The sequence below is a fragment of the Glycine soja genome, chromosome 16, assembly GCF_004193775.1.
Source record: "Glycine soja cultivar W05 chromosome 16, ASM419377v2, whole genome shotgun sequence".
Taxonomy (NCBI): Eukaryota; Viridiplantae; Streptophyta; class Magnoliopsida; order Fabales; family Fabaceae; genus Glycine; species Glycine soja.
Genome location: NC_041017.1, coordinates 34,330,114 through 34,357,077, shown reverse-complemented (window position 1 = coordinate 34,357,077; position 26,964 = coordinate 34,330,114). Strand labels below are relative to the sequence as shown.

General features: G+C 29.9%; 3 protein-coding genes across 4 annotated transcripts in view; 2 read left to right on the top strand and 1 right to left on the bottom strand.

Moving 5' to 3' along the window:
• Nucleotides 1–22,045, top strand: part of LOC114390905 (receptor-like protein EIX2) — a 75,815-nt gene extending 53,770 nt beyond the window's left edge. For both annotated transcript variants that reach the window (XM_028351833.1, XM_028351834.1), the window contains exons 5-6: nt 19,944–20,683; nt 21,770–22,045. In XM_028351833.1, the coding sequence (XP_028207634.1) occupies nt 19,944–20,673 (730 nt within the window). In that variant the 3' untranslated portion in view covers nt 20,674–20,683; nt 21,770–22,045. The remainder of the gene's footprint in view (nt 1–19,943; nt 20,684–21,769) is intronic.
• On the top strand, nt 18,746–19,943 carry LOC114390915 (receptor-like protein EIX2). Its single transcript, XM_028351854.1, has 2 exons — nt 18,746–19,121; nt 19,170–19,943. Exons 1-2 carry the CDS (start codon nt 18,771–18,773, stop codon nt 19,593–19,595), a joined length of 777 nt encoding a protein of 258 aa, XP_028207655.1. The 5' UTR covers nt 18,746–18,770; the 3' UTR covers nt 19,596–19,943.
• A 1,969-nt stretch (nt 22,046–24,014) lies between the features above and the next one.
• Nucleotides 24,015–25,931, bottom strand: LOC114390914 (ATPase family AAA domain-containing protein 1-A-like). Its single transcript, XM_028351853.1, has 5 exons — nt 25,800–25,931; nt 24,994–25,541; nt 24,405–24,540; nt 24,263–24,331; nt 24,015–24,164 (listed from the first exon to the last, which is right to left on the bottom strand). Exons 1-5 carry the CDS (start codon nt 25,896–25,898, stop codon nt 24,030–24,032), a joined length of 987 nt encoding a protein of 328 aa, XP_028207654.1. The 5' UTR covers nt 25,899–25,931; the 3' UTR covers nt 24,015–24,029.
• Nucleotides 25,932–26,964: the final 1,033 nt, after the last annotated feature.

Sequence of the window (26,964 nt, the reverse complement as noted above, 5' to 3'; positions counted from 1 at the left end):
GATGGTCCCATTCCACCACTTTTACGAGATTTCATATTTCTTGATTTATTCCATAACAAAAGATGAACATCCCTGTATAAAAAAATGAACAAGAATAATTTTATTACATTTCTGAAATATAGATTAAATTGTTTATAAAATATTAATTTCTAATTAATAGTCAATAATGATAGGATGCTTGAATGTGCATATATATATATATATATATATATATATATATATATATATATATATATATATATATATATATATATATTCGAGGAAAGATCTCCAATCTAAATCTTGATATTATCTTATCTCAAAATGTCTTTTAAAACTACAAATCATTTATGATTATATTAATAACGTAAGATTATCATTTTTTGATAAATTATTTGTTTAAAAAGTATATAATGCGTTGAAAGAATTTTACTATTATTAACTTCAATTACTAGAGTTTTAAAATGACATCCATTAATATTAATATATTTAATTTTATATCATTTCGTATTAGTTAAATAAATGTAATAAACAATGATGGTAATAAAACTTAAGTAGCGGAGTAGGCTATACAACTTTTACTTATTTTCTGATCGCAAAACTATATTTTTCTTCCTTTTTTATATATCATTTTTCTCCTTGGAAGTTATTTAGTGTCAAATTGAGCATAAGTTTGAGGGGTAGTTTTTCTATCTCATTGTCTATTTCTTAAGCTTTTAGTCTTTATAATTTTCTTGGAATTTCATATTTTTCTTTATTCTCTTATTATATCTATTTGAGGAACACTTTTGAAGGATATCTTAATTTTTGGGAGAAAAAATCTGGATTATAGGTGCCAGCTTGTTGATGTGGAAAAATGCAAAGAGCCACTTTTGAAGGTGAGAAGGCATCTCTCACAGTTGGATTTGGAGAGAGAATAAAGGAAGGCTTTTCTAGATTTATTATTTTCTTTAAAAGTGGATGACTGAGGGATCTTATGTCTTATATATTTTGAGTTAATAATGGGTTGCTAATTTTCCTTGGACTAGGGCTTGAAGGAGCCAATTGGAATTGTGATCTACTTATTTTTGTATGATATTAAAAAGGTTCATTGTCAAGGAATTGAACTTGAACTACTTTAGCCAAAAATGATCTTAGATTCGAGCACAGTTGTTTGGATTAGGTGGAAGTTAGGTCGTTACTTAAACAACCCCAAAAATCAAAACATAACCTTCCTTCATCATTTGCGAAAGAATTTAAATCAGTTGACTAAATTTCTAGCTAATTCATTTTGATTTCTTTTTAATATCTAACTTCATTACAAATTTAAATTCAGAGTTTCTTTCAATTCCAATAGCATTCAACTAGTGCGGTTTAAAGAAAAATAATTTCAGTTGCACAACTGTAAAAGCAGTACAGTTTAAAGACAATTCAATTTACAAAATTCTACTGTCATATATAATACAGCACACCTAAAATGTTTGGTGTAAAATATTCCTACTTCCTACAAAGCCATTGCATCTTCCAAAACCATGCATGACATAACATGAATCCCCTAATACAGGTGCTCATTTGTTTGTAGACAACTCAAACGAAAACCGAGAACCCATTCCTAAACATAGTGCATAATGATCTACACGTCCTTTAGAGAATAGATGCATGTTGCAGAACTTGTGCTTTTCTGGCATGGGAATCTTGATATCTCTGTGACATTTGGGATATAGTGAGACATTTAGGCATGCTTTGAGTTCAACATCTCTGGTGAAGGACTCTTTCCTTTGTTGAAATGTATCATTGAAGATGAATTGTCACAAATCCAATAATTAAAGTAGCATTCCACAATCTAAAGGAAGCGAGTCAGCTGTTGTTTCTTCCTTGAACCTCCTTCTCCATACAAATCATTCCACTGCTTTAACTCATTCATTACGGATCCTTCTGACGCAAAACTTGCATCCACCTCCATTGAATCAGATATATGTAAGTTCATGTACATGGGAACAGAGCTCGAATGTTCTTTTCATCCTCTCCAAACCATTTTGATGTGAATGAAGGTTGACATTGAGACATTAATGAAACTTGAACACTAGCTTCGTTTGCAATTGCCTTTGCTAGCATTTTTTTCCAGTACCAGGAGGCCTAAAAAGAAATATAGCTCCGTTTGAATTTGGGTCGCTGATTTATTGATCACCATTTATATGCTTTGAATCAATTATGTTTAAGTAGACAAGAAGCATAGAAAAGTGCAAACGACATTTGTTCCATCATCTAAAAGAGGGAGACGCTCTAATCTCAAATATAGTGCTATGTTTAACCAGAAAAACAAATCAACAATTAGTGTAACGTGCACATAATTAGCACTAGGTAACATTTGTATAACAACATAAATCATCTTTTGATTACAAAAAGTACACATTAAAGTATGATATCAGATTCAGAAAAACACCACACATTTATCAGGAAAGATGCATCATTCATCTCCTGCAGCTGCCCTGTTTCCAACGGCGACAGATACTGATACTAAAAAATGCAACAATCTATTTATAATATATAATTTCTGAGATGTGCAACAATAGACTTACACATCATTACTATATTTTTTCGCCTCATGCTTAATTAGTAAGAATTATTAGAAGCTAAAAATAAATTTAAAAAAAGCTGAATTTATACCCTGCTGCACGCAATAGTAATCTTTAGAATCAAAGCTGAAGTATGACTTTCTAAAGAGTTTGGCATGGCATAGTGCCTTTTGTTGAACAAAATTATTGCAGTTTGCACCAGGGAACAGAGACGATTAGGCGCAATCCCCCATTCTCCATCCTCTCTGGTTAGTCATGGAGGACGACTTTCCTATCTTCCAAAGGAGATATCTCATTCTCTCAGGGCCTTTCCAAACAAAGATATCTTCTCTCGCATCATCCTTAGGAGGGACAATACCACAGTTTTCTTCACACAGGTTTCAAGGCAACACTTGATTTCATTCAGAATGTTGAGAGCCTTTAAATAGGCAAATTACAGAACTCAAAGACACTCCTAATACCTATGACCTATATAATTCAGGACCAATAGTTTCCCATTGACTCTGTTACAAAAGAGCTTGGAACCCATCCTCCCCCACAGCCTTCAAGCTACCAATAGTATTAAAATTTAAATAAAATAAGTTCGTTATAAAATAGTATTTTATATTATCATTAAATCACAATTTAACATGTATCTTAGAATTGTTGACTTTTATAGAACATACATATATATGATATGGTATATTTTACCATGTTTAGAGCATAGGAAGAGTGTGAATAGTGGACATGAGAAATGCTATCAAAATATTTTTTATTATTAATTAAAATTTATTAAAAAATTATAAAATCATGAATAAATCTTATTAAATAAGATGTGAGATTTATAATTTTTATTAATTTTTAATTAATTTCAGCTAATAATAAATGACGTGCTAAAAAAAATAATAAAAGGCATATTATTATGGATATGTGAACTAAGTCATTTCATGCATAATATGTGCTTGTAAATTGAAGCAAGAAATTATTGTTATTCCATACCATTCATGTTATATAGGAGCCCATGTTTTCTCCCACAATAACTGCTTCGAGTCTGAAACTACTTCAAGCAAACAGTTCAATACAAAGAAGATATATACCCCAAGGATTCTCTGATATATACAAAGAAAATATATACAAAGAAAATATATATATATATATATATATATATATATATATATATATATTCACGAGAGCTGGCAGCAGGGGTATGATTCTCTGATTGAGATGTAAGTGCCTCTAGCATCTTGTGAAATTCTGTAGGGAGAGGAATATGCTTGGGAACTGGAGCATCATTCTCAATCACCTCACATTCCTAATAATCTGGAACACCCCAAGGATTCCACTCTGCACTCCAAAATATACATTGAACATATGTTAACAAATTTTCTAATAATTGATGCAAATACATTCCAAGGTGTGCATTTAACAATTGTCTTTCATAAATATTTGTATGAATGCAGGATGCAAGACAAATAAAGGACTGTTTGTTCTGAGCAAGTGAGGATTTTTTGTTTTCACTTTTACCATGAAAATGGTACTGTGTCCTATTCTAAAAAATTTGAATAAGAGTTAAAACAATGCCGTCAAAAAAGATTTCAAAAAGGTTAAAATTTATTATTCAAAAACAAAGGATCTAGTGTCCCTAGAATATGTCACAATGGGATAAGTAAATTAGAAGATGAAATGTACACATAAGTTTGTTCCACACAATAATTTAATCCATCCACTCTTTAAAGTGTAAACAACATAATAAATTAAAAATTGGTATCAATGTTTGATAAAAACTTCAAAATATGCTTATGAAACTATAATTAGCCGAGGATTCTTTCTCCTAAATGCAAGTTTACCCAACCTTTGCAATTGATAATTAATTATTCATTTATCAAACTGTAATGAAACTTAATGCAATTTCCAGGGAACAAAGATTATCAATCGAATTAAAGGTAAGAGAACTTTCCTTCCACTTGTCACTACCTTCGTCTTGAATTTGGCAATGATATAAGATTCTCTTTCTGTTAACTTTATTTCATTCAGCTAGCTTTCCATGACCGTTGAAAAATAAATGCTCTAAATCTAATACTTGAACCCACTATAATACAATAGACTCCAAATGTATCAATATCATGCATTTAAGAATTACCCATCAATTTGGCATGGCGCAAAGATTTATACATATTGTGCATAACAGCAATGGACTGTGGATAAAAAATTAAATACATGTTTCCACAAGATGTAAGTTGTAACTACTCATTCATAATTTAAACAAAATACAAAATTCACATGGGCACCGGAAATTAAGAGAAACCCAACATAGTTAGAACTTAGAAGTGTAGCTCGAACATGTATTAAACTCATTGGGAATTCTTTGAATTGTCACCCCTTTTCCCTTGGTATTCTAGATTTGACATACGTAAACTAGATGGCCTACATGTTTCCCCCAAAAGGATATCTTGAAAGGAGTTGTGCTCCTCTTCATTTAGAGTGTGTTAGGTTTAAGGGGGTGAATTTGAGATGTAATTGAATTGAGTTCTTTTTAGGGGTGAAAGTTGTGAGATGATCATTTGTTTGAGGTGAATGTGTGATGTAATTTTGTTAAAAAATTGTGGGTCCATGGGGTGAAAGTGGGGTGATACTTTCGCCCCAAAATGAGTTGAAAGAGAGTGTATTGCGTTAGATATTCATTGGAACAATTAGATCTAGGCATGAATCAAATCAATGGCACACCACTGGACCTCACAATATTCTCATCTTTAAAACAATTATATCTTGATGGAAACAAGCTAAATGGAGATATTCTTAAAGATATTAAATTTTGACCTCAACTAGAGCAACTAGACATGCAATCAAATTCCTTAAAGGGTGTGCTCACTGATTGTCATTTTGCTAATATGTCTTATGTTATACTTCTTGGAGTTATCTGACAACTCTTTGTTGGCCTTGGCATTTAGCCAAAATTGGGTCCCACCATTTCAGTTGAGCCACATAGGATTGCGATCTTGCAAGCTAGGTCCAATATTTCCCAAATGGTTGGAGACACAAAATCAATCCAAGGAAATTGACATTTCAAATGCTGGAAAAGAAGATATGATTCCAAAGTGGTTTTGGGCTAAATTAGCATTTCGAGAATTGATTTCAATGAATATTTCATACAACAATCTCTATTCCACCATTTATGCGACGTTCCATGTTTCTTGATTTATCCAAAAATAAATTCTCTGGTTCTCTTTCATTTTTATGTGTGAATGTTACAATTGAAACTTTATACCAATTAGACCTTTCAAATAATCATTTCTCTGGAAAAATTCCAGACTGTTGGAGCCATTTCAAGTCATTATCTTATTTTGACATGTCACAATAATTTTTCAAGAAGGATACCTACATCCTTGTGATCTCTTCTTGATCTTCAAGCATTGCTATTGAGAAACAACAACTCAACATACGAGATACCTTTTTCCTTGAGGAATTACACGAATCTAATAATTCTAGATATCGCTAAATGCATAATTTTTTTTTTACTTCAATGACTCAAAAGACATCTTCAAGAGATTATCAACGTTATTTATATCATTGCAATACCGGTTACTCGACATGCTCTGTTCAAACAAATTTTTTGAATGCACGCTTGATGTGGAAAGGTTCAGAAGAAATGTTCAAATATAAGGAGTTATCACTTTTAAAAGGCATTGATCTCTCAAGCAATCACTTTTCTAGAGAAATTCCACTGAAAATAGCGAATTTATTTGCATTGGTTTCATCAAATTTATCAAGAAACAATTTGATAGGGATAATTCCCTAAAAAATTGGAAAGCTAACATCACTTGAATCTCTTGATTTGTCAAGAAACTAATTGGTTGGATCAATTCCTCGGAGTCTTAACTCAAATTTATTGGCCCAATGTGTTAGATTTGTCACATAACCATCTAACTGGAAAAATTCCAACCAGCACACAGTTACAGAGTTTCAATGCCTCGAGTTATGAAGATAATCTTGATCTTTGTGGACCAGCAATTGAGAAATTTTGTATTGATGGGAGACCAACACAAAAACCAAATGTTGAAGTTCAAGAGGATGAATATTCACTTTTCAGTCGTGAATTTTACATGAGTATGACATTTGGATTTGTTATAAGCTTTTGGGTGGTGTTTGGCTCAATCTTATTCAAACGTTCTTGGAGACATGCCTATTTCAAGTTCTTGAACAATCTTTCAGACAATATTTATGCCAAGGTCACAGTATTTGCTAATAAAATATAAAGGTACATGGCTGAAGCTTAACCGGTAATAATATTGTAGCCCTTCCATATATATAGTTTCTTTTGCCTTTCATATAGTTTATATACACGAAAGATTTCATATATATTATAATTTTAAATTGTGATAGTAAGATTTCATAATTTTTAACTATTTCTAATATAATTAATTTTGAAAAGATATGAGATAATCAAGTCAATAGCTACTTAACTAATTAAGTTTATTTGAGAGATGGTATGAATATATTTACTGAAGTTAAAACATGTGAAAAATGTATGAGTGTTGTAAACATAATATATATGTATTGAAGGAGGTATTATTTTTGTGATACGACGGTTAAGTTGCTTTCATAAATTATAAAAGAAATATGAGATTTATTATCCATGAATAACTAAATGTGTGAATGTGGCGTGCTAGTTAATCAGGGTCACAATTTCTTGCTTCGTTGAATAGTTGGATGATCTAGTGTTTATATACAATGCTTTATTTTAATAAAATTAATTCCTATGGAACCTTTTGAAAATTTGGATAAAAAATTTTCATGATAATAAAATAAAATAGAGATATAGTTAGAAAAAATAAGTTATGTACCACTCATGTAAAACTATTTTATATTATCATTCAATCATTAATTTATTATTATGTATATAATAAGTTTGTGGAATTTTACAAAAAATATATATCAAAATTAATTAACAACATAAAACTACATTGTCATTGCATATGGAACCTTTTGAAAATTTGGATGAAAAGTTTTCATGATAATAAAATAAAACAGAGATATAATTAGAGAAAATAAGTTATGTACTAAAAGTGTAAAACTATTTTATACTATAATTCAATCATTTATTACAATGTATATGATAAGTTTGTGGAGTTTTACAAAAGTTATATCAAAATTAATTAACATAAAACTACATTGTCATTGCATAATCATTAAACTCGTAATTATTGATGTTCAATACTTAATCCTAAAATATTAATATCTCCATTATTATCATAAAAGTTTTTCTCATAAACTATTGTGATTTTAATCTATCATTAACTTGATGTTATTATTTACTTCAATTTCTAGAAATTCCTTTTTATAGGTATAAGAATTTTATTTATTCTCATTTACACATCTTTGAAACTAACATTCTGTTTTTCTTTTCTTTCTTTCTTTTTTTTTTTAAAAAAAAATTTCAGTCCCTTGAAGACGCTGGCCTCTTGGATGAGTGCAATGTCTAAGCTTGTTAATGCTTGGAAAAGGCAAGAATTGGAAATTATGATTACTTTACATTTTTTCACTGTCAATTGGGATGTTTATATCATGTTTTGATATAGCTTTATTAGCGTTGTGTTTGTAATTAAATATATATTATCATGTATTTTATCAATAATTTATGTGCATCTTTCTCATCATCAAAAATTCAATTTGATAAAGACATTGTTGAGTTAAACATTTTGATAAGGACCTCATTTTCAATTTTTTAAGAATCAAAGAAATTAGAAAAATACAGGCACAGATTTTGAATGAATCAATCAATAATCATTTTTTCATAATTAGAACAAAATAATTTGACCCCATATGTTTAAATTATATGGAGATCACTCCAATTTCCAAACGATGTTTGTCTTTTATTTTAAGAAAGAAATAATAATAATAATAATAATAATAATCTACATTATTAATTATTAATCAATACTAATAATAAAGAAAATACCCCCATTTGGTATCCACATTTCATTGGATAATTTTACCTTTAAATTACTTCTGAAATTTTGAAAATTTTCTTATCACCTAATGTAACTTTCTTCTACTTCTATATTGTTTTTTTATTCTATCACTTTTTCTATTGAATGTATTTAACTTCTGTTTTTTTAATTGTTTTACTTATTATTTAAAATTTACATAGGCACAGCCTATCCTCTAGTTATTAATAAAATAAATACCTTTTTTAGTGTCCAGAAATTTTAGTGCACTATTAATAACCAAGTTAAAAACATTTTGATGCAATACAAATATTACCCTTTCATCAGTCTAACTATGGAACTTAGTGATTAAAAAAAAACAATGGAACTAAGTATTATATTTGGCTCCTTTTCATCAATCAAAATATAACCCAAAGAAAATGTTGAAGTTACATAGCCTGAGGATAGAATGCAGGATTTCTAACAAACTCATGACATGACTCGTGATGATCATTTAATTTGAAAGTGTTAAGAGCGGGGAGATGTCTGAACAAGTATAACTGTGAAGAGCTAATATTCGGACTAATAAAAGCTTATTAACGTAAGGGATCAAAAGAATGAATCATATAAAACTAATAAAAGGCCTTCTTCACAGCTGAATTTTAATTGGTATGAGTTATTTATATCAACCTAATCCCATTCTCTTAATTTGATTCCTCTGAATTCAAGGTTATTTTTATGCTCTCACAATTCAAGGTAGCATCTTCACAAGCTTCTTGAATCTAAAGTTAACAATTTTAAGGAATAATTAATTTTAAGTCCTTGAATTTTTCTAAATTTTAAATTTCAGTTCCTAAATAAATAATGAACTTGTAAAAGTTCTCAAAAATATATTTAGTTACAACTTTTAGTTCCTGCCGTCATTAGATGATGAAGTGGTGTCCTGTGACCTCGGCTGTGCCCTGGTGGGTGGCTCCAAGTGGCTTGTCAGTTGTCAAAGCTTGGATCAACCCTTCCACAACGACCACTTCATCCTCATAAATTTTATAATTTTGTAATTTTTATTTTTATTTTTATTTTTATTGTCCACTATTCACCAAATAATGCACATGATAAAAAGTTATCAATGTATCATTTGTAACTTTATGTTTGTGAATTGTGATGCTTTATTCTCCTTGTATTATACTTAATTATGTATGTATCAAAAGCATTTTCAAAGTACAAGAAAAATTAGCATTAATTAGTCATGACTTAATTTATATGTAATTTATTAAAAAAAACTCACTAAAATTGTCATGACTCAAGTATTGGTGACAAAAAGAAAATTTTCGTAGGCTAGTTTTTGGTGTTTTGTCTACAAAGTCGTACAAGGAGCCACCGACTCTATATAAATTTCCACATTTATTGTTTTAAATAATATTGCGATGACAGACTCTTTTCTAAAGGGGCCACACCGGCCACTTATAAGACCGTAGGTAGTATTATTATACATTTGTAATTTGCATTAAAATCATACAATACTTAAACCTTTATTGTTTTATATCTTACGAATTTTCTAAGTCTTTTTGTTTTGTTCCTGCGTATAAAGTCTATTTATGGGCCATGTCACTTCACAGTATATATAGATTGTCTTCTTCCTTAACAACATGATCACTTTAATAAAAAAAATATTATTTATGGGTCTATTGGGACAAATAGATTAATTAACTTTAAATTTAAATGTCCTTTTCATAGTATATGTTTTTAAACCTAATTTCCTCTTCTTCATTAAGAACATGGTCATTTTTTTCAACTAAATTCAATTTGAATGCCACTTCAAGCACGGTATGATTTTAATGTCAATTATATATAATTTGAAGTCCTCTACTAGGATCATTTGGAAGGAAATAAATTGGGAAGAAGTGAAAGAAAATGAAATGGAAACTTTTGGTTTAGATAGGATGGAAATAAAATGAATTAAAACAAATTTAGTGGGGTCCAAAAAAAAATGGGAACTTTTGGTTTAGATGGGATGGAAATGAAAATGAAGTAAAATAAATTTAGTGGGGTCCAAAAAAAAAGTTGATTCCTCAAAAACAGTGGTGAAATGGGAGGATTTTGTGTGAAGCAATATTGATTTTATGGGAGGATTCCTAAAAAAAACACATTTTTTATTATTTCTATATATCCAAACAATATAAATTCTCCACCTGGTTTCTCTTTTATTTCTATCTTTTTTTCTCTTTCATTTTTCTCTATTTCATCACTTTAAAAGTTACGGATGAGTAATCTTTTTTTAAATAAAAAAAATAATAGTGCAGTTTTTTTTCATAAATTACAAATTTTGTGCTTATTATTTTAAATATGAATGCATTGCCTTATAATATATGATCAACTTTTTTGTAACTTCTTGACTGGAGACTTTTCCAAGTCTCCCCTAAAATGTCACTAGTCTCCCCTTGATATATATAATTTAGAATGCTACATTATTTTTATTTAATTGGTTATATATTAAATTGGAAAATAAGCCGCAATTGTATCGTTGTTGTGTAGTTATCGTCACTTTTACTCATAAGAATATATATATATTACATTAAGTATATTTTAGCATCTTTAAAGTACTGAAAATTTTTTCAGTCGAAATGCATAACAAAATATAGGTCAAGTAATTAATGCACAAAATCTTACTCATAGTGTTTGCCACCATAGATTTAGGTTGTATTTCGAACGATTACTTAAAATATATATTACTAATTGATAGTTAAAATTGTAGATAAAATTAAAAAGTTTGAAAGTTGAAAAGTTAAAAACTGAAAGCTGAAAATACATAAGCCAATGAATTCAATTATATTTGAAGTATTTGATAAGATATGAAGCAAACAGAACCACAGAAGTCATAATTATTAATTATTTAGACATGTTGTAGTACCAATACGAGGTCTGACTGGAAGTTAGCTGTATGCCGAACGCATCTCATATCGGCCATGTTTATATGCTTCAAATCTTCTCAGCAAATTAAATACCAAAGCTAAGTTTTTCTTTTATCCAATTCTCCCCTTCTTCTCCTTTATTTTTATTTTATTTATTGAAATCAAAGATAATATCAAAAAATTTATATTAATTGACACGTCTTGTCCAACTAATTAAGTTAAACCCTTAGACTATCCAAATTACTTTATTTAAAAATAGCAAAATAAAAGTTATACACACATTTATATTCCAACATTTTTACCAATATTCATAGTTTTAGTTACTTGTTTAAATTTTAAAAACGTCATAATACTTCTTTTGCTTTTATATTTATAACATAAATGTATAGAATATAACATGTTTAATATAAATAATAAAAAGGAGCTGATAAAAAATTAAGAAAAGCGGGAAAGAAATAATTATAAAATCAACACAACTAATCAAATTATTTGGGTCAAAAGAAATTATTTGAATATATTTTACATACTTGCGTAAAATTTATGTTAGTAAATTTAGAGGAAATACAAAATTATTTTAACTAATTTCCATAAATTTTATTGAAGAGTTTTTTTTTATATTTTATCCGTGTATTACAAAACTTTTAAAATTAAATATCCTAAAAGGATTTTTTTATTAAAAGTATGAATATCTAAAACTTTTTTTTACTGTTATTTATTAAAAGTAAAAAATAAATATGTTTTATGTAACTAGTTTAAATATAAAAATGAATGAATAAAAAATAATAAAACAAATAAATATAAATGCAATTAACACAAAGAAATTTGATCAAAAGTAAATTAATATAAATATAAATTTTAAATGATGAATAATCAGTAGAAATGATAAAAAAAAAAGTTAGATATAGAAAAGATAAATTGATTTAGGGTCATGAAAAAATCTTGCTAGCTTCTATTTTAGAAATGGTAAAATATTTCATATGAAAAGCTATGAAAATGATAAAAAAAAAAAACTAATTTTGTGTTTATTATTTTTCTAATTATTTTAAATATAAATGTCATTGCCTTACGATATATGATCAAGTTTTTTTTAAATTGTTGAATGGAGACTTTTCTAAGTCTCCCCACTGATGAGGTAGCGTAGAAGACCCTTTGGATACTTGCAACAAATTATGAGTGGCCCAACAATTGACAAATCTCTCTTCCATTAACCATTTGATGTAGAATATGGTGACTTTTTCCAATTTTTGAATGTCATTACCATTTAAGTACTATTTTCTATTAACTATATTTGTCAATCATATATTATTTTCATCGTAGATTGACTATATATTTTTCCAAGTCATCCCTTGAGGTGTCATTGTATTAATTTTTTATTATTGGTTAATATATATGACAAATATAAAATTGATATTAAATATTTATTATATTATTATTGAATTAATTAAGAAATTTATTCTATATTTCATATTTGATATATTGATTTATAGTAATAATGAAATTATAGCCTATTAAGAACTTAAAAAATTGTAGAAAGTATTGATTTTTGGTGCTAATTGAATTGTTTTAATTTACTGAATTTTTTTCTCAATATTCTCTTCTTCACACACACACACACACACACACACACACACACACACACACACACACACACACACACACACACACACACACACACACACACACACACACACACACACACACACACACACACACACACACACACACACACACACACACACACACACACACACACACACACACACACACACACCTAATTTGAATGCCACTTCAAGCATGGTATGATTTAAATGTGAATTATATATAATTTGAAGTCCTCCACTTGTTTAGGATGATTTGGATGGAAATAAATTGGGAAGAAGTGAAAGAAAATGAAATGAAAACTTTTGGTTTAGATGGGATGAAAATGAAAATGAAGTAAAACAAATTTAGTGGAGTCCAAAAAAAAAAAAATTGATTCCTCAAAAACAGTGGTAGGATTCCTAAATAATATAAAATTTCCTCCTCGCCTATCTTTTATTTCTTTTTTATTTTTTATTTATCTTTCATTTTTGTTTTATTGCATCACTAATTCAAATAAAGTGCAAAAGTTACGGATGAGTTCATCTTTTTAAAAGTTTTTTTTTTCAAAGTGCTGTTTTTTGTTTTCATAAATTGAAAATTTTGTGCTTCTTAATTTTCTAATTATTTTAAATATGAAATTGCCTTACGATACGCGACTTTTTTGGTAAATTGTTGACTGGAGCTACATTATTTTTGGTAAATTGTCTCGAGACTTTTCCAATTCTCCCCTTGATATATATTGTTTAGAATGCTACATTATTTTTTATGTCTTTTTTATTTATTTAATTGGTTATATATTAAATTGAAAAATAAAAAGAAAAGTGGGAACCTAAGCAGGAATTGTGCCGTTGATATGTGGTTATCGTCATTTTACTCATAAGAAAATATATATACTAGATTAAATACATTTTAGCATCTTTAATCTGAAAACAGTGCATAACAAAATATAGGTCAAATAATTTAGTGCATAAAATCTTGTTCATAGTGTTTGCCACCATAAATTTAGGTTGTGTTTAGGACGATTACTTAAAATACTGTTAATTGATAGTTGAAACTTTAGATGAAATTAAAAAGTTTGAATTATTCTGAAAATAGTTCTGGTAGAAGCAAACAGGACCACAGAACCCATAACTATTATTTAGACGAGTTGTAGTACCACCAATACGAGGTCTGATTGGAAATTAGCTGTGTGCATGCCGAACCCATCTCATAGCGTCCGTGTGCATATGTTTTTCTTTAACTGATTTCATAAATTTTATTGAATAGATTTTTTTTATATATATTTGATTCGTAAATTACAACATTTTAAAAATTAAATATCTTAAAAAGATCCACTGATGAGGTAGCGAAGAAGACCCTTTGGATACTTGGAAGAAGACCCACATGTTATATTATGCATGCCTATTGGCACCGCTAAAGTCATGAGTATCATTCTAATTCTCATATTGAGTGGATTCATTTCATCAATCACTTTGCCTTTCTCATCATAACCACTAAAATGCCAACCATTAATCCAGTTGGTTTGAAATTCATGCAAGCCATAATAATATTTATGATGTTGCAGGTTCGTTCGTGTTTTTTTCATTTGAATGTATGTGAAAATTGCAATTCAAATCTCATTTGATTTCAATAAATTTCAATTTCCTTAAATTTTTATTCTCAATTTTAATTTCACGCCATTGTTTCCTTCTTAAAATAGATCATTCTCCTATGTTTTGTTCATTAATTGTTTTTTGGGTTCATAGTGTTTATGATTGAATTAAAGGTTGAACCATCATATTTTTTGCCCCTTGATTTTGGTTTTCAAGGTTGAACCTACGTAGAGTTGAACATCAAATTTCAATGATAGTGACAACAAGACATAAACATTGGTGACAAAGATAATGACAATAATAATATTAATGATATATTATTTTTAATCTTAATCCAATAATTTTTATTTTTTGTTCTATTTTAATCTTCAAATTGATCTTTCTCTTAAGATTCTAATATGACTCATATCCACTTAAACAAATAAAACACTCAATAAATTTTATTTTGAATCTTTCTCCGTGCAGGAAAAAAAAAAGGCTCACACCATACACTTTTTTAAGTGTAGAGTAGAATATAATGGTTTTTTTTTTCCAATTTTTGAATGTCATTACTCTTTTTAAGTAAGATATTCTATTAGTTATATTTGTCAATCATACATTATTTTCATGACAAATTGATGATATATTTTTTCAAGTCGATCACCCCTTAAAAGTGTCATTGTATTAATTTTTTATTATATTAAGGAGTACATATTTTGGTTAATATATAAGACAAATATAAAATTGATACTAAGAAATTTATTTTATATTTGATATTTAATATATTGATGTATAGGAATAATGAAATTATAGCCAATTAAAATTTTTAAAAATTATAGAAAGTATTAGATTTTGGTGTGAATTAAATTGGAATTGAATAATTTAGTTCTTTTTCTCAATATTCTCTTCTTCCTTCCCTTGAAAGCGCAGGCACACATAGATTAATTAACTTTAAATTTGAATGTCCTCTTCAAGCATGATATATGTTTTTAAATCCAATTTCCTCTTCTTCATAATTAAGAACATGGTCACTTTTTTCAACTAAACCCAATTTGAATGCCACTTCAAGCACGGTATGATTTTAATGTCAATTACATATAATTTGAAGTCCTCCACTTGGATCATTTGGAAGGAAATAATTTGGGAAGAAGTGAGGAACTTTTGGTTTAGATGGAATGGGAATAAAATGAAGTAAAATAAATTTAGTGGGGTAAAAAAAATGAAATGGGAACTTTTGGTTTAGATGGGATGGAAATGAAAATGAAGTAAAACAAATTTAGTGGGGTCCAAAAAAAATTGATTTCTCAAAAAACAGTGGTAAAATGGGAGTATTTTGTGAGAAGCAATATTGATTTTATGGGAGTATTCCTAAAAAGACACTTTTTTTTTATTATTTCTATTTATCGAAACAATATAAATTCTCTATCTTGTTTCTCTTCTATTTCTATCTTTTTTTCTCTTTCATTTTTCTATATTTCATCTCTAATCCAAACAAAGAGCAAAAGTTACGGATGAGTAATCTTTTTTATAAAAAAAAAATCAGTGCAGCTTTTTTTTTCATAAATTGCAAATTGTGTGCTTATTATTTTTCTAATTATTTTAAATGAGTGACATTGCCTTATAATATATGACCAACTTTAAATTTTTTTGTAACTTCTTGACGGGAGACTTTTCTAAAATGTCACTGGTCTCTCCTTGATATATATCGTTTAGAATGCTACATTATTTTTATTTAATTGGTTAGATATTAAATTGGAAAATAAAAGAATAGTGAGAACCTAAGCAGCAATTGTGTCATTGTTGTGTAGTTATCGTCACTTTTACTCATAAGAATATATATATACTACATTAATTAAGTACATTTTAGCATCTTTAAACTGAAAATCTTTCAATCAAAATGCATAACAAAATATGGATCAAGTAATTAGTGCATAAAATCTTGCTCATAGTGTTTGCCATCATAGATTTAGGTTGTTTTTCGGAGGATTACTTAAAATATTGTTAATTGATAGTTAAAATTGTAGATGAAATTAAAAAGTTTGAAAGTTGAAAAGTTAAAAACTGAAAGCTGAAAATAAATAAGCCAATGGATTCAATTATATTTGAAGTATTTCATAATATTATTTACTAAATTATATTTTCTCCTAACTTCTCTTTTAAATATATACCAATTTTATTGGTTAATGTTTGTAAAAAAATAATATGAACTAATAAAATTGTTTCATATTTAAAAGAGAAGTTAGGAACAAAATTTATTTTAAAATTAAAATAAAAATTCAATGGCATTTGGATGAAAGTTTTCGTTCAAAAATTTCCCTTAAAATAATTATTTTTCTAAAGTAGTTGTGGTAGAAGCAAACAGAACCACAGAAGTCATAATTATTATTTAGAAGTGTTGTATGCCGAACCCATCTCATAGCGGCCATGTTTATATGCTTCAAATCTTTTCAGCAAATTAAATACCAAGCTAAGTTTTTCTTTTATCCAATTCTCCCCTTCTTCTCCTTTATTTTTTTTACCTATTGAAATCAAAGATAATATCAAAGAATTCATATTAATTTCCAACTAATTAAATTAACCCCCTAGACTATTCAAATTATTTTAACTTTTAAATAAAAAAATAAAAGTTATACACACATTTATATTCAAATATTTTTACCAATATTCATAGTTTTAGTTACTTGTTTAAATTTTAAAAACATCATAATAATTACTTCTTTTGCTTTTATATTTATAACATAAATGTATAGAATATAACATGTTTAATATAAATAATAAAAGAAAAAAATTTTAAAAAAAAAGCGGGAAAGAAATAATTATAAAATCAACATAACTAATCAAACTATTTGGGTCAAAAGAAATTATTTGAATATATTTTACATACTTGCGTAAAATTTATATTAGTAAATTTAGAGGAAATACAAAATTATTTAAACTAATTTCCATAAATTTTATTGAAGAGTTTTTTTTATATATTTTATCCGCGTATGACAAAGTTTTTAAAATTAAATATCCTAAAAGGATTTTTTATTCAAAGTATGAATATCTAAAACTTTTTTTTACTGTTATTTATTAGAAGTAAAAAATAAACTCCTTTTGGTTTGAAATTCATGGAAGGCATAAATGCATAATAATATTAATGATGTTGCAGGTTGTTGTTTCTGCTCAAGACCATATTATGTGCATTCAGACTGAGAGGGAAGCACTCCTCCAATTCAAGGCTGCCATTGAGGATCCCTATGGCATGCTCTCTTCTTGGACCACTTCTGATTGCTGCCAATGGCAAGGGATTCGCTGCTCCAACCTCACCGCCCATGTCCTAATGCTCGACCTTCACGGTGATCTGTTTAATGATGTCCCGCAACGTTATATGAGCGGAGTGATCCACAAGTCGTTGATGGAGTTGCAACAATTAAACTATTTAAACCTCAGTTCTATTTAAAGGAGAGATTCTAATGCTTCCTCCAAATGATTGCCAAGCTACCAAAACTTAGAGAACTGAGTTTAAGTTATTGTAGCCTTTCCGATCATTTTATCCTTTCATTGAGGCCCTCCAAATTCAACTTTTCTAGTTCCCTTTCCTTCCTTGATCTTTCCATCAACAGCTTCACGTCATCAATGATACTCCAGTGGCTGTCCAACGTCACTTCCAACCTTGTTGAGCTTGACCTTAGTGGTAACCTCTTGGAGGGATCCACATCAAACCATTTTGGCCGTGTAATGAATTCTCTTGAGCACCTCGACCTCTCAAATAATATATTCAAGGGTGACGATTTCAAATCCTTCGCGAATATATGCACATTACGTTCTTTATATGCGACAGAAAACAATTTCAGTGAAGACCTTCCGTCAATCCTTCATAATTTGTCTAGTGGTTGTGTTAGACACTCATTACAAGATTTGGATTTGTCATATAATCAAATCACCGGCTCTTTACCTGACCTTTCAGTATTCTCGTCTCTAAAAACATTGGTTCTCAAACAGAATCAATTAAGTGGAAAGATACCTGAAGGCATCCGCTTACCATTTCATTTGGAATCTCTGTCAATCCAATCAAACTCTTTAGAAGGTGGAATTCCCAAATCATTTGGGAACTCATGTGCTTTGAGATCACTGGATATGTCTGGTAACAATTTGAATAAAGAGCTTTCGGTGATAATTCATCAATTGTCTGGGTGTGCCAGATTCTCGCTGCAAGAATTGAACATAGGAGGAAATCAAATCAATGGTAGCTCTCAATATGGGGATGCATGTGCTTTGCGCTCGTTGGACATGTCCAATAATAGCTTGAGTGAAGAGTTTCCAATGATAATCCATCACTTGTCTGGATGTGCTAGATATTCATTGGAACAATTATCTCTAAGCATGAATCAAATCAACGGCACACTACCCGACCTCTCAATATTCTCATCTTTAAAAAAATTATATCTTTATGGAAACAAGCTAAATGGAGAGATTCCTAAAGATATTAAATTTCCACCTCAACTGGAGCAACTAGATCTGCAATCAAATTCCTTAAAGGGTGTGCTCACTGACTATCATTTCGCTAATATGTCTAAGTTATACTTCTTGGAGTTATCTGACAACTCTTTATTGGCCTTGGCATTTAGCCAAAATTGGGTCCCACCATTTCGGTTGCGCAGCATAGGATTGCGATCTTGCAAGCTAGGTCCAGTATTTCCCAAATGGTTGGAGACACAAAATCAATTTCAGGGTATTGACATTTCAAATGCTGGAATAGCAGATATGGTTCCAAAGTGGTTTTGGGCTAATTTAGCATTCCGAGAATTTATTTCAATGAATATTTCATACAATAATCTCCATGGTATAATTCCTAATTTTCCAACAAAGAATATTCAATATTCCCTAATTCTTGGACCAAATCAATTTGATGGCCCTGTTCCACCATTTCTGCGAGGTTCCGTATTTCTTGATTTACCCAAAAATCAATTCTCAGATTCTCTTTCATTTTTATGTGCTAATGGTACAGTTGAAACTTTGTACGAATTAGACCTTTCAAGTAATCATTTCTCTGGAAAAATTCCTGACTGTTGGAGCCATTTCAAGTCATTAACTTATTTGGACTTAAGTCAATAATTTTTCAGGAAGGATACCCACGTCCATGGGATCTCTTCTTCATCTTCAAGCATTGCTATTGAGAAACAACAACTTAACAGATGAGATACCTTTCTCCTTGAGGAGTTGCACAAATCTAGTAATGCTAGATATTTCAGAAAACAGATTATCAGGGCTTATCCCTTCTTGGATTGGGAGCGAATTACAAGAGTTGCAATTTTTAAGTTTGGGAAGAAATAATTTCCATGGAAGTTTACCATTGCAAATTTGCTACCTAAGTGACATTCAACTCTTGGATGTGTCACTAAACAGCATGTCTGGGCAAATTCCTAAATGCATAAAAAATTTTACTTCAATGACTCAAAAGACATCTTCAAGAGATTATCAAGGTCATTCATATCTTGTCAATACCATGGGCATTTCTCTTAATTCTACATATGATTTGAATGCACTCTTGATGTGGAAAGGTTCAGAACAAATGTTCAAAAATAATGTGTTACTACTTTTAAAAAGCATTGATCTCTCAAGCAATCACTTTTCTGGAGAAATTCCACTGGAAATAGAGGATTTATTTGGATTGGTTTTATTGAATTTATCAAGAAACCATTTGGCCGGAAAGATTCCTTCAAATATTGGAAAGCTAACATCACTTGAATCTCTTGATTTGTCAAGAAACCAGTTGGTTGGTTCAATTCCTCCGAGTCTTACTCAAATTTATTGGCTCAGCGTGTTAGATTTGTCACATAACCATCTAACTGGAAAAATTCCAACCAGCACACAGTTACAGAGTTTCAATGCCTCGAGTTATGAAGATAATCTTGATCTTTGTGGACCGCCACTTGAAAAATTTTGTATTGATGAGAGACCAACACAAAAACCCAATGTTGAAGTTCAAGAGGATGAATATTCACTTTTGAGTCGTGAATTTTACATGAGTATGACATTTGGATTTGTTATAAGCTTTTGGGTGGTGTTTGGCTCAATCTTATTCAAGCGTTCTTGGAGACATGCCTATTTCAAGTTCTTGAACAATCTATCAAACAATATTTATGTTAAGGTAGCAGTATTTGCTAGTAAAATATCAAAAGTGCATGGCTGAAGCTTAACAGGTAATAATAATATTGTAGCCCTTCCATATATATAGTTTCTTTTGCTTTCCATATAATTTATACATATGAAAGATTTCATATGTATTATAATTTTGAATTGTGATAGTAAAGTTTCATAACTTTTAAATATTTTTAATATAATTAATTTTGAAGAGATATGGGATAATTTCAAGTCAATAGCTACTAGAAAGTTAGATCCCTAAGTTATATGCAAGATTAGTTAAACTAATTAAGTTTATTTCAGAGAGGATATGAATATATATATATATATATATATATATATATATATATATATATATATATATTAAAAGAGATATTATTTTTGTGGTACAATGGCTAAGTTGCTTTCTTAAATTATAGAAAAAAAATGAGATTTATTAACCATGAATAACTAAATGTGTAAATGTAGCATGCTAATTAAGTAGGGTCATGATTTCTTGCTAGGTTGAGTGGTTGGGTGATAGTGTTTATATTCAATACTTTATTTTAATAAAACTATGTCCTATGTAATCTTTTAAATTTTTGGATGAAATTTTTTTATGATAATAAAATAAAATAAAGATATAATTAGAGAAAATAATTTGTGTACTAACAATATTAAATTATTTTATATTATCATTCAATTATTTACTGGTGCATGTGTATATGATAAGTTTGTGAAGTTTTACAAAACTTATATCAAGATTAATTAATAGTATATATAAAACTATATTGTTATTGTAAAATCATTAAACTAATAATTATTGATGTTCAATACTTAATCCTAAAATATTGATGATTTCCACTATTACTATAAATGTTCAATACTTTACCCTATTTTCTAATCGCTAAATAATAACTCAATATAAATAACGTATATTTGTTTTCTTGATATATTTTTTTCCTCCTCGTAAGTTATTAAGTGTAAAATAGAGAATAAGATTGAGGTAGTTTTTCTATCTCATTTTCTACTTCTTTATATAGCTTTTAGTCTTGGTAATTTTCTTGGCATTTCAATTTTTTATTTATTCTTTTATTACTTCTAGTTGAGGAAATATTTTGAAGGATAGATATTTTAATTTTTGGTGGAAAAATTCTGAATTCTAGGTGCCAGCTTGTTGAGGTGGAAAATGCAAAGAGACACTTTTGGAGGTGAGAAGGCATCTCTCACAGTTGGATTTGGAGACCGAGAGAGAATTAAGGAAGGCTTCTAGAGCTTGAGGGAGCCAATTGTGATTGTGATCCATCTAGTTTATTTTCCTTTTTACTTTCTAAGCATTTTGTTTGTAGTTTAGCCTTTAAATCTGAACTAGTTGTTTTGTATGAAGTTGATGAATCTTCACAATAATGGGAATTAAGATGTTTGGTTATTGTTTCTTGATTTTTGGGTCATGCTCTTTGATTATGTAGAAATAGAAAACCGTGTTTGATCTAGGGATTTTGTTGTGCTTTTGTACATTAGTCTCATGATTTCATTTAAGGAAATAAGTTATATGAGATTAAAAGGATGCATTGCCAAGGAATTCAATGTGAATTACTGCAGCAAAAACTGATCTTAAACTTGGGCAAAGTTGTTTGGACTAGGTGGAAATTGGGTTGTTACTTCAACAATCTGTAAAAGCAAAACTTAACAGTGACAGGTGTGAGCACTGTGTCCCTTCTTGGAGCAGAGTTGGCAAATAGTGTTGGAGTAGGACGATCTATGATGCTTGCCAGATGGGTAATGCTAATTGCACCCTCTGGTAGACTGATGTGAGCAGCGGTGATACAGGTACAGGGTATGAAGAAGAAGTTACCGAGGAAGAAGAAGATCAGAGTTCAGCTCAAAAGAAGAATGAGGGGGTGCAGGGAGAAGAAAGGCCCAAAAGAAGGATTACTAAACCCAGCTACTTAAAGGACTACGTTTAGAAAGAATTACATAACAGCCTCACACACTCAGCCTCATACTTAATAGGAAATTGTTAAGAGAAATACATAACCAATTCTGTTATTCTATATTCTAGAATGATTCCTACTTAGCCAGCTCAGCACTATTCTGTTATTCTATATTCTAGAATGATTCCTACTTAGCCAGCTCAGCACTATTCTGTTAGGAAACCATCTATATAATACCATGTAATAATAATTACGAGGCAATGAGAATATTCAAGCTTTCCTTACCTTCTTATCTTCTCTTCTTAATTCTTGTAAGGAGGATTCTGGACCTCGAATTCCAGAGTTATCATGCGGTGATTGGCAAAGTTGGCACAGATGGGTAATGCTAGTTGAAGTGCTCATCACGCTTGAGATACATCTCATAGTTCTGCAATTTAACAAATATCTCATCAAAAGAGGGCAAGGTGTTTTGCCAAAATGACGTAGCCTTCAAGGTCACGAATAAGCTTAGACTGATACCATATAGAGAATGAATTAATAAGTTGTTTATTTTAAACACAATTTGAGTACAAGGCAGCAACATTTATAAAGTTGTCTGTTACAATTAGATAAGATAGAAGCTTTCTAATTTTAATTATTAAGCAGTACAGTTGCACAATCAATTTACAAAATTCTGATTATATAATACAGCGTACCTAAAATGTTTGGTGTAAAATATTCCTACTTCCTACAAAACCATTGCATCTTCCAAAACCATGCATGACATAATATAAATCCATAATACAGGTGCTCATTTGTTTGTAGACAATCCAAACGAAAACCGAGAACCCATTCCCAAACATAGTGCATGACGATCCACACGTCCTTTAGAGAATAGATGTGTGTGGTAGAACTTGTGCTTTTCTGGGAATCACGATATCTCTATGACATTTGGGATATAGTGAGACATTTGGGTATGCTTTGAGTTCAACATCTCTGATGAAGGACTCCTTCCTTTGTTAAAGGTATCATTGAGAATGAATTGTCACAAATCCAAAAATAAAAGTAGCATTTCACAATCTAAAGGAAGTAAGTGAGCTGTTGTTTCTTCCTTGAACCTCCTTCACCATACAAATCATTCCAGTGCTTCAACTCATTCATTACGGATCCTTCTGATGCAAAACTTGCAGCCACCTGCATTTAATCAGATATCTGTAAGTTCATGTACATGGGAAAAGATATTCTATTGGAAATACACACTTTCCTTCTTCCACTTGTGTGAAATTGTTAGTATGAAATCCTTGGTTACAACTTACATGTACATGTTACCATTTTAAGCGGAAATAAAAATGGATCAGATGACTCTAGTGCCGTATATCCATCACCGTATTCAATTGAACCAGCATTTTTTAATTCCTCGATTTTAACAAATATCCACTTTTAAATACTTCATGCAGTATTGTACAAATGCCCAAATCAAGTACTCCATAGCCATTTGAGTGAAATTTTAAATTCACCCTACCTGAGTCTTAGCCTCTCTCATGTCTTCCATGTTTAAAGGCCTCAGGGTAATTTCTTGTTCTTCCTTATCTTTATTGTTTGAAGCATCTTCAGAACTTTGGCCTTCTGCTTCTCTTTTCTTCTTTTCCTAATATATCGTGCAATAGATATTTAGTTAAGCTCATACCAAAGTTTGCATGGACATAGATGTTAAACTTAAAATAGTAGAAGTTGTTTAACAACTACCATGTCCTTCATTCTCTCTTGCTGTATTAGCTCTCTAACAGGTCGATAAGCCACAGTGATGCACAAATTCTGTTCACAGAAATTAACATCAATTTATTTTCCCAAAAAAAAATAAAACCAGTAAATTGCCACCAAAATTCACCTTAAGATCACTTCCAGTATATCCTTCTGTCATGGTTGCCAGCTCTTTGAAGTCTAAGTTTTCATGTTTTTCTTTAGCCAAAAGAGTCTTCAAGATCATTTCCCTGTTCTCAACAGATGGAAGACCAACCAAGATCCTGCTCAACAATAAAAAGGTGAGAGTTATGATTCACAAGTTACAAGAGCAATAATAGTTGAACTAAAAAGCATTAAATATTGATGTTGCACAGTTGAAAACACTTGATTTTATTGTATCCATAAAAGACATCTGACAGACTCAATTTGTGAACAATTTAAATGCCAAAGAGGCAAGAACTGTTGCTAAAAGAGTTAAGGCAAGCTACAGAAAGATATCTGTCTTCAAGGGGGGGCATATGGTATTGTCAGCTATATAGAAAACAAGAATAGACACCTCAAAAGGAAATTGATGAAATGACCACTTGTTATGAATTTTCTTGTTTTCTTATGGTCAAACATATGCTCATCATAATGATGGAGAGATGCAGCCTTTGTTCTGATTGCAAAAATGTTGTTGCTGAATAGAAGCAACACATGATCATGCAAACAATAAGACAAAGGTGTGGTCCTACCTTCTCTCAAACCGTCTTATGATAGCTTCATCAAGGTCAAATGGCCTGTTGGTTGCTGCAAGAACCAAAATTTGCTCATTAGGTCCTGTTAATAGCCCATCCCAGTGTGTCATGAATTCATTTTTAATCTTCCTCATAGCCTCATGCTCTCCTACTCTAGTCCTCTGTCCAAGCATGCTGTCAACCTCATCAACAAAGATAATTGTTGGGGCAACCTTAGCTCGGACATTCTTTTCATCCTCTCCAAACCATTTTGATGTGATGGTTGACATTGAGACATTAATGAAACTTGCACCAGCTTCATTTGCAATTGCCTTTGCTAGCATTGTTTTTCCAGTACCAGGAGGCCCAAAAAGCAATATACCTCTACATCGCTTTAGAAGCCCACCTTTGAAGAGGTCTGGCCTTCTAAGGGGAAGCATTACCAGCTCTTGAAGTGATTCTTTGATCTCATCCAATGCACCAATATCTGCAAATGTAACCCCTATCTCATTTGCAGGGATAACCTCTGGTCTTATGCGCTTCTCAAACTCCTTGTCAGGAACTTCCTGCAAGCAAGAAATTAGTATATAGTAACACAAAAAAGGGGGAAAAGTAAAAGGAAATAAGTTTCGAATTTAAATCATACAGCTTCAGCTGCATGGCTAGTAAAATGTTGAGAAAACCAGCGAATTTCCATTTATAAACCAGTGAATTTGATATTCATTTATTGTTTCTTACATCTGTTACTACATGGGTAGAACTTGATAGGTAAGATTAAGAAGCATTTTACAGTTTAGCCTAAGTGCTGAGAAAATTTATCTTACCGCTTTTGCAGGTGTAGGATTTTCGCCATCTTTCTTCGTTACTGGGATGGATTTCTCTGTCTCACTCTTGTTTTCAGGTGCTTGGCTGTCACACTTCATTTCATTCTTTGCACCAGTAATATCTTCTCCAGAATTTTCCTAATGTAACAGAATACACATCAATAAATAAAAACTGAATATATATAATGATAGGCACTCTCCACCATTTTTTTTTTCCTTGCGCTTATCCGCTATTCCTGTGCTGATAAATAGATGTAAACAAGCATACCTTGTTAGGCTCAGTAGTCTTCAGATTCCCACTACTCTTTCCTTCCTGGAACAGACTCAATCCATGGGACAAACTGTTCACATCCAAGATCAGTAACTAGAAAATGTGGTCACGTAATTAATTGCTTACATAGTCATTGGACAAGTATTTAGCTATTTGCTGATATAACTAGCTTTCCATTTCCAGTTCGTTTGAAATTAATGGTGTGTGTATAATAAATTGTTTAATATCATTTTCGATTTCAAATAATATATATATATATATATATATATATATATATATTAAAAGAGATATTATTTTTGTGATACAATGGCTAAGTTGCTTTCATAAATTATAAAAGAAATATGAGATTTATTACCAATGAATAACTAAATGTAGCATGCTAATTAAGTAGGATCACGATTTCTTGGGTGGTTGAGTGGTTGAGTGATCTAGTGTTTATATTCAATACTTTATTTTAATAAAACTATGTCTTATGTAATCTTTTAAAAATTTGAAAGAAAAGTTTTCATGATAATAAAATAAAATGGAGATATAATTGGAGAAAATAAGTTGTGTACTAACAATGTTAAATTATTTTATATTGTCATTCAATTATTTACTGATATGTATATGATAAGTTTGTGTAGTTTTACAAAAGTTATATTAAAATTAATTAATAGTATAAAACTATATTGTCATTGTATAATCATTAAATTAATAATTATTGATGTTCAATACTTAATCCTAAAATATTGATGATCTCCATTATTACTATAAATGTTTTTCTTATAAACTATTGTGATTTTAATCTATCATTAACTTTATGTTATTATTCTTATTACTTTAATTTCTAGAAATTTCTTTTTATAGGTATAAGAATTTTATTTATTTTCATTTACACATTTTGGAAACTAA

Coding starts and splice junctions, on each gene's coding strand:
- LOC114390915 (XM_028351854.1), top strand. CDS start 18,771: ATGTCCAATAATAGCTTGAGTGAAGAGTTTCCAATGATAATCCATCAC. Junction 19,122..19,169: donor CATTTAGCCAAAATTGGGTC/CCACCATTTCGG, acceptor TGCAAGCTAGGT/CCAGTATTTCCCAAATGGTT.
- LOC114390914 (XM_028351853.1), bottom strand. CDS start 25,898: ATGAAGTGTGACAGCCAAGCACCTGAAAACAAGAGTGAGACAGAGAAA. Junction 25,542..25,799: donor ATCCTACACCTGCAAAAGCG/GTAAGATAAATT, acceptor TCTTGCTTGCAG/GAAGTTCCTGACAAGGAGTT. Junction 24,165..24,262: donor AAGAGAGAATGAAGGACATG/GTAGTTGTTAAA, acceptor ACGATATATTAG/GAAAAGAAGAAAAGAGAAGC.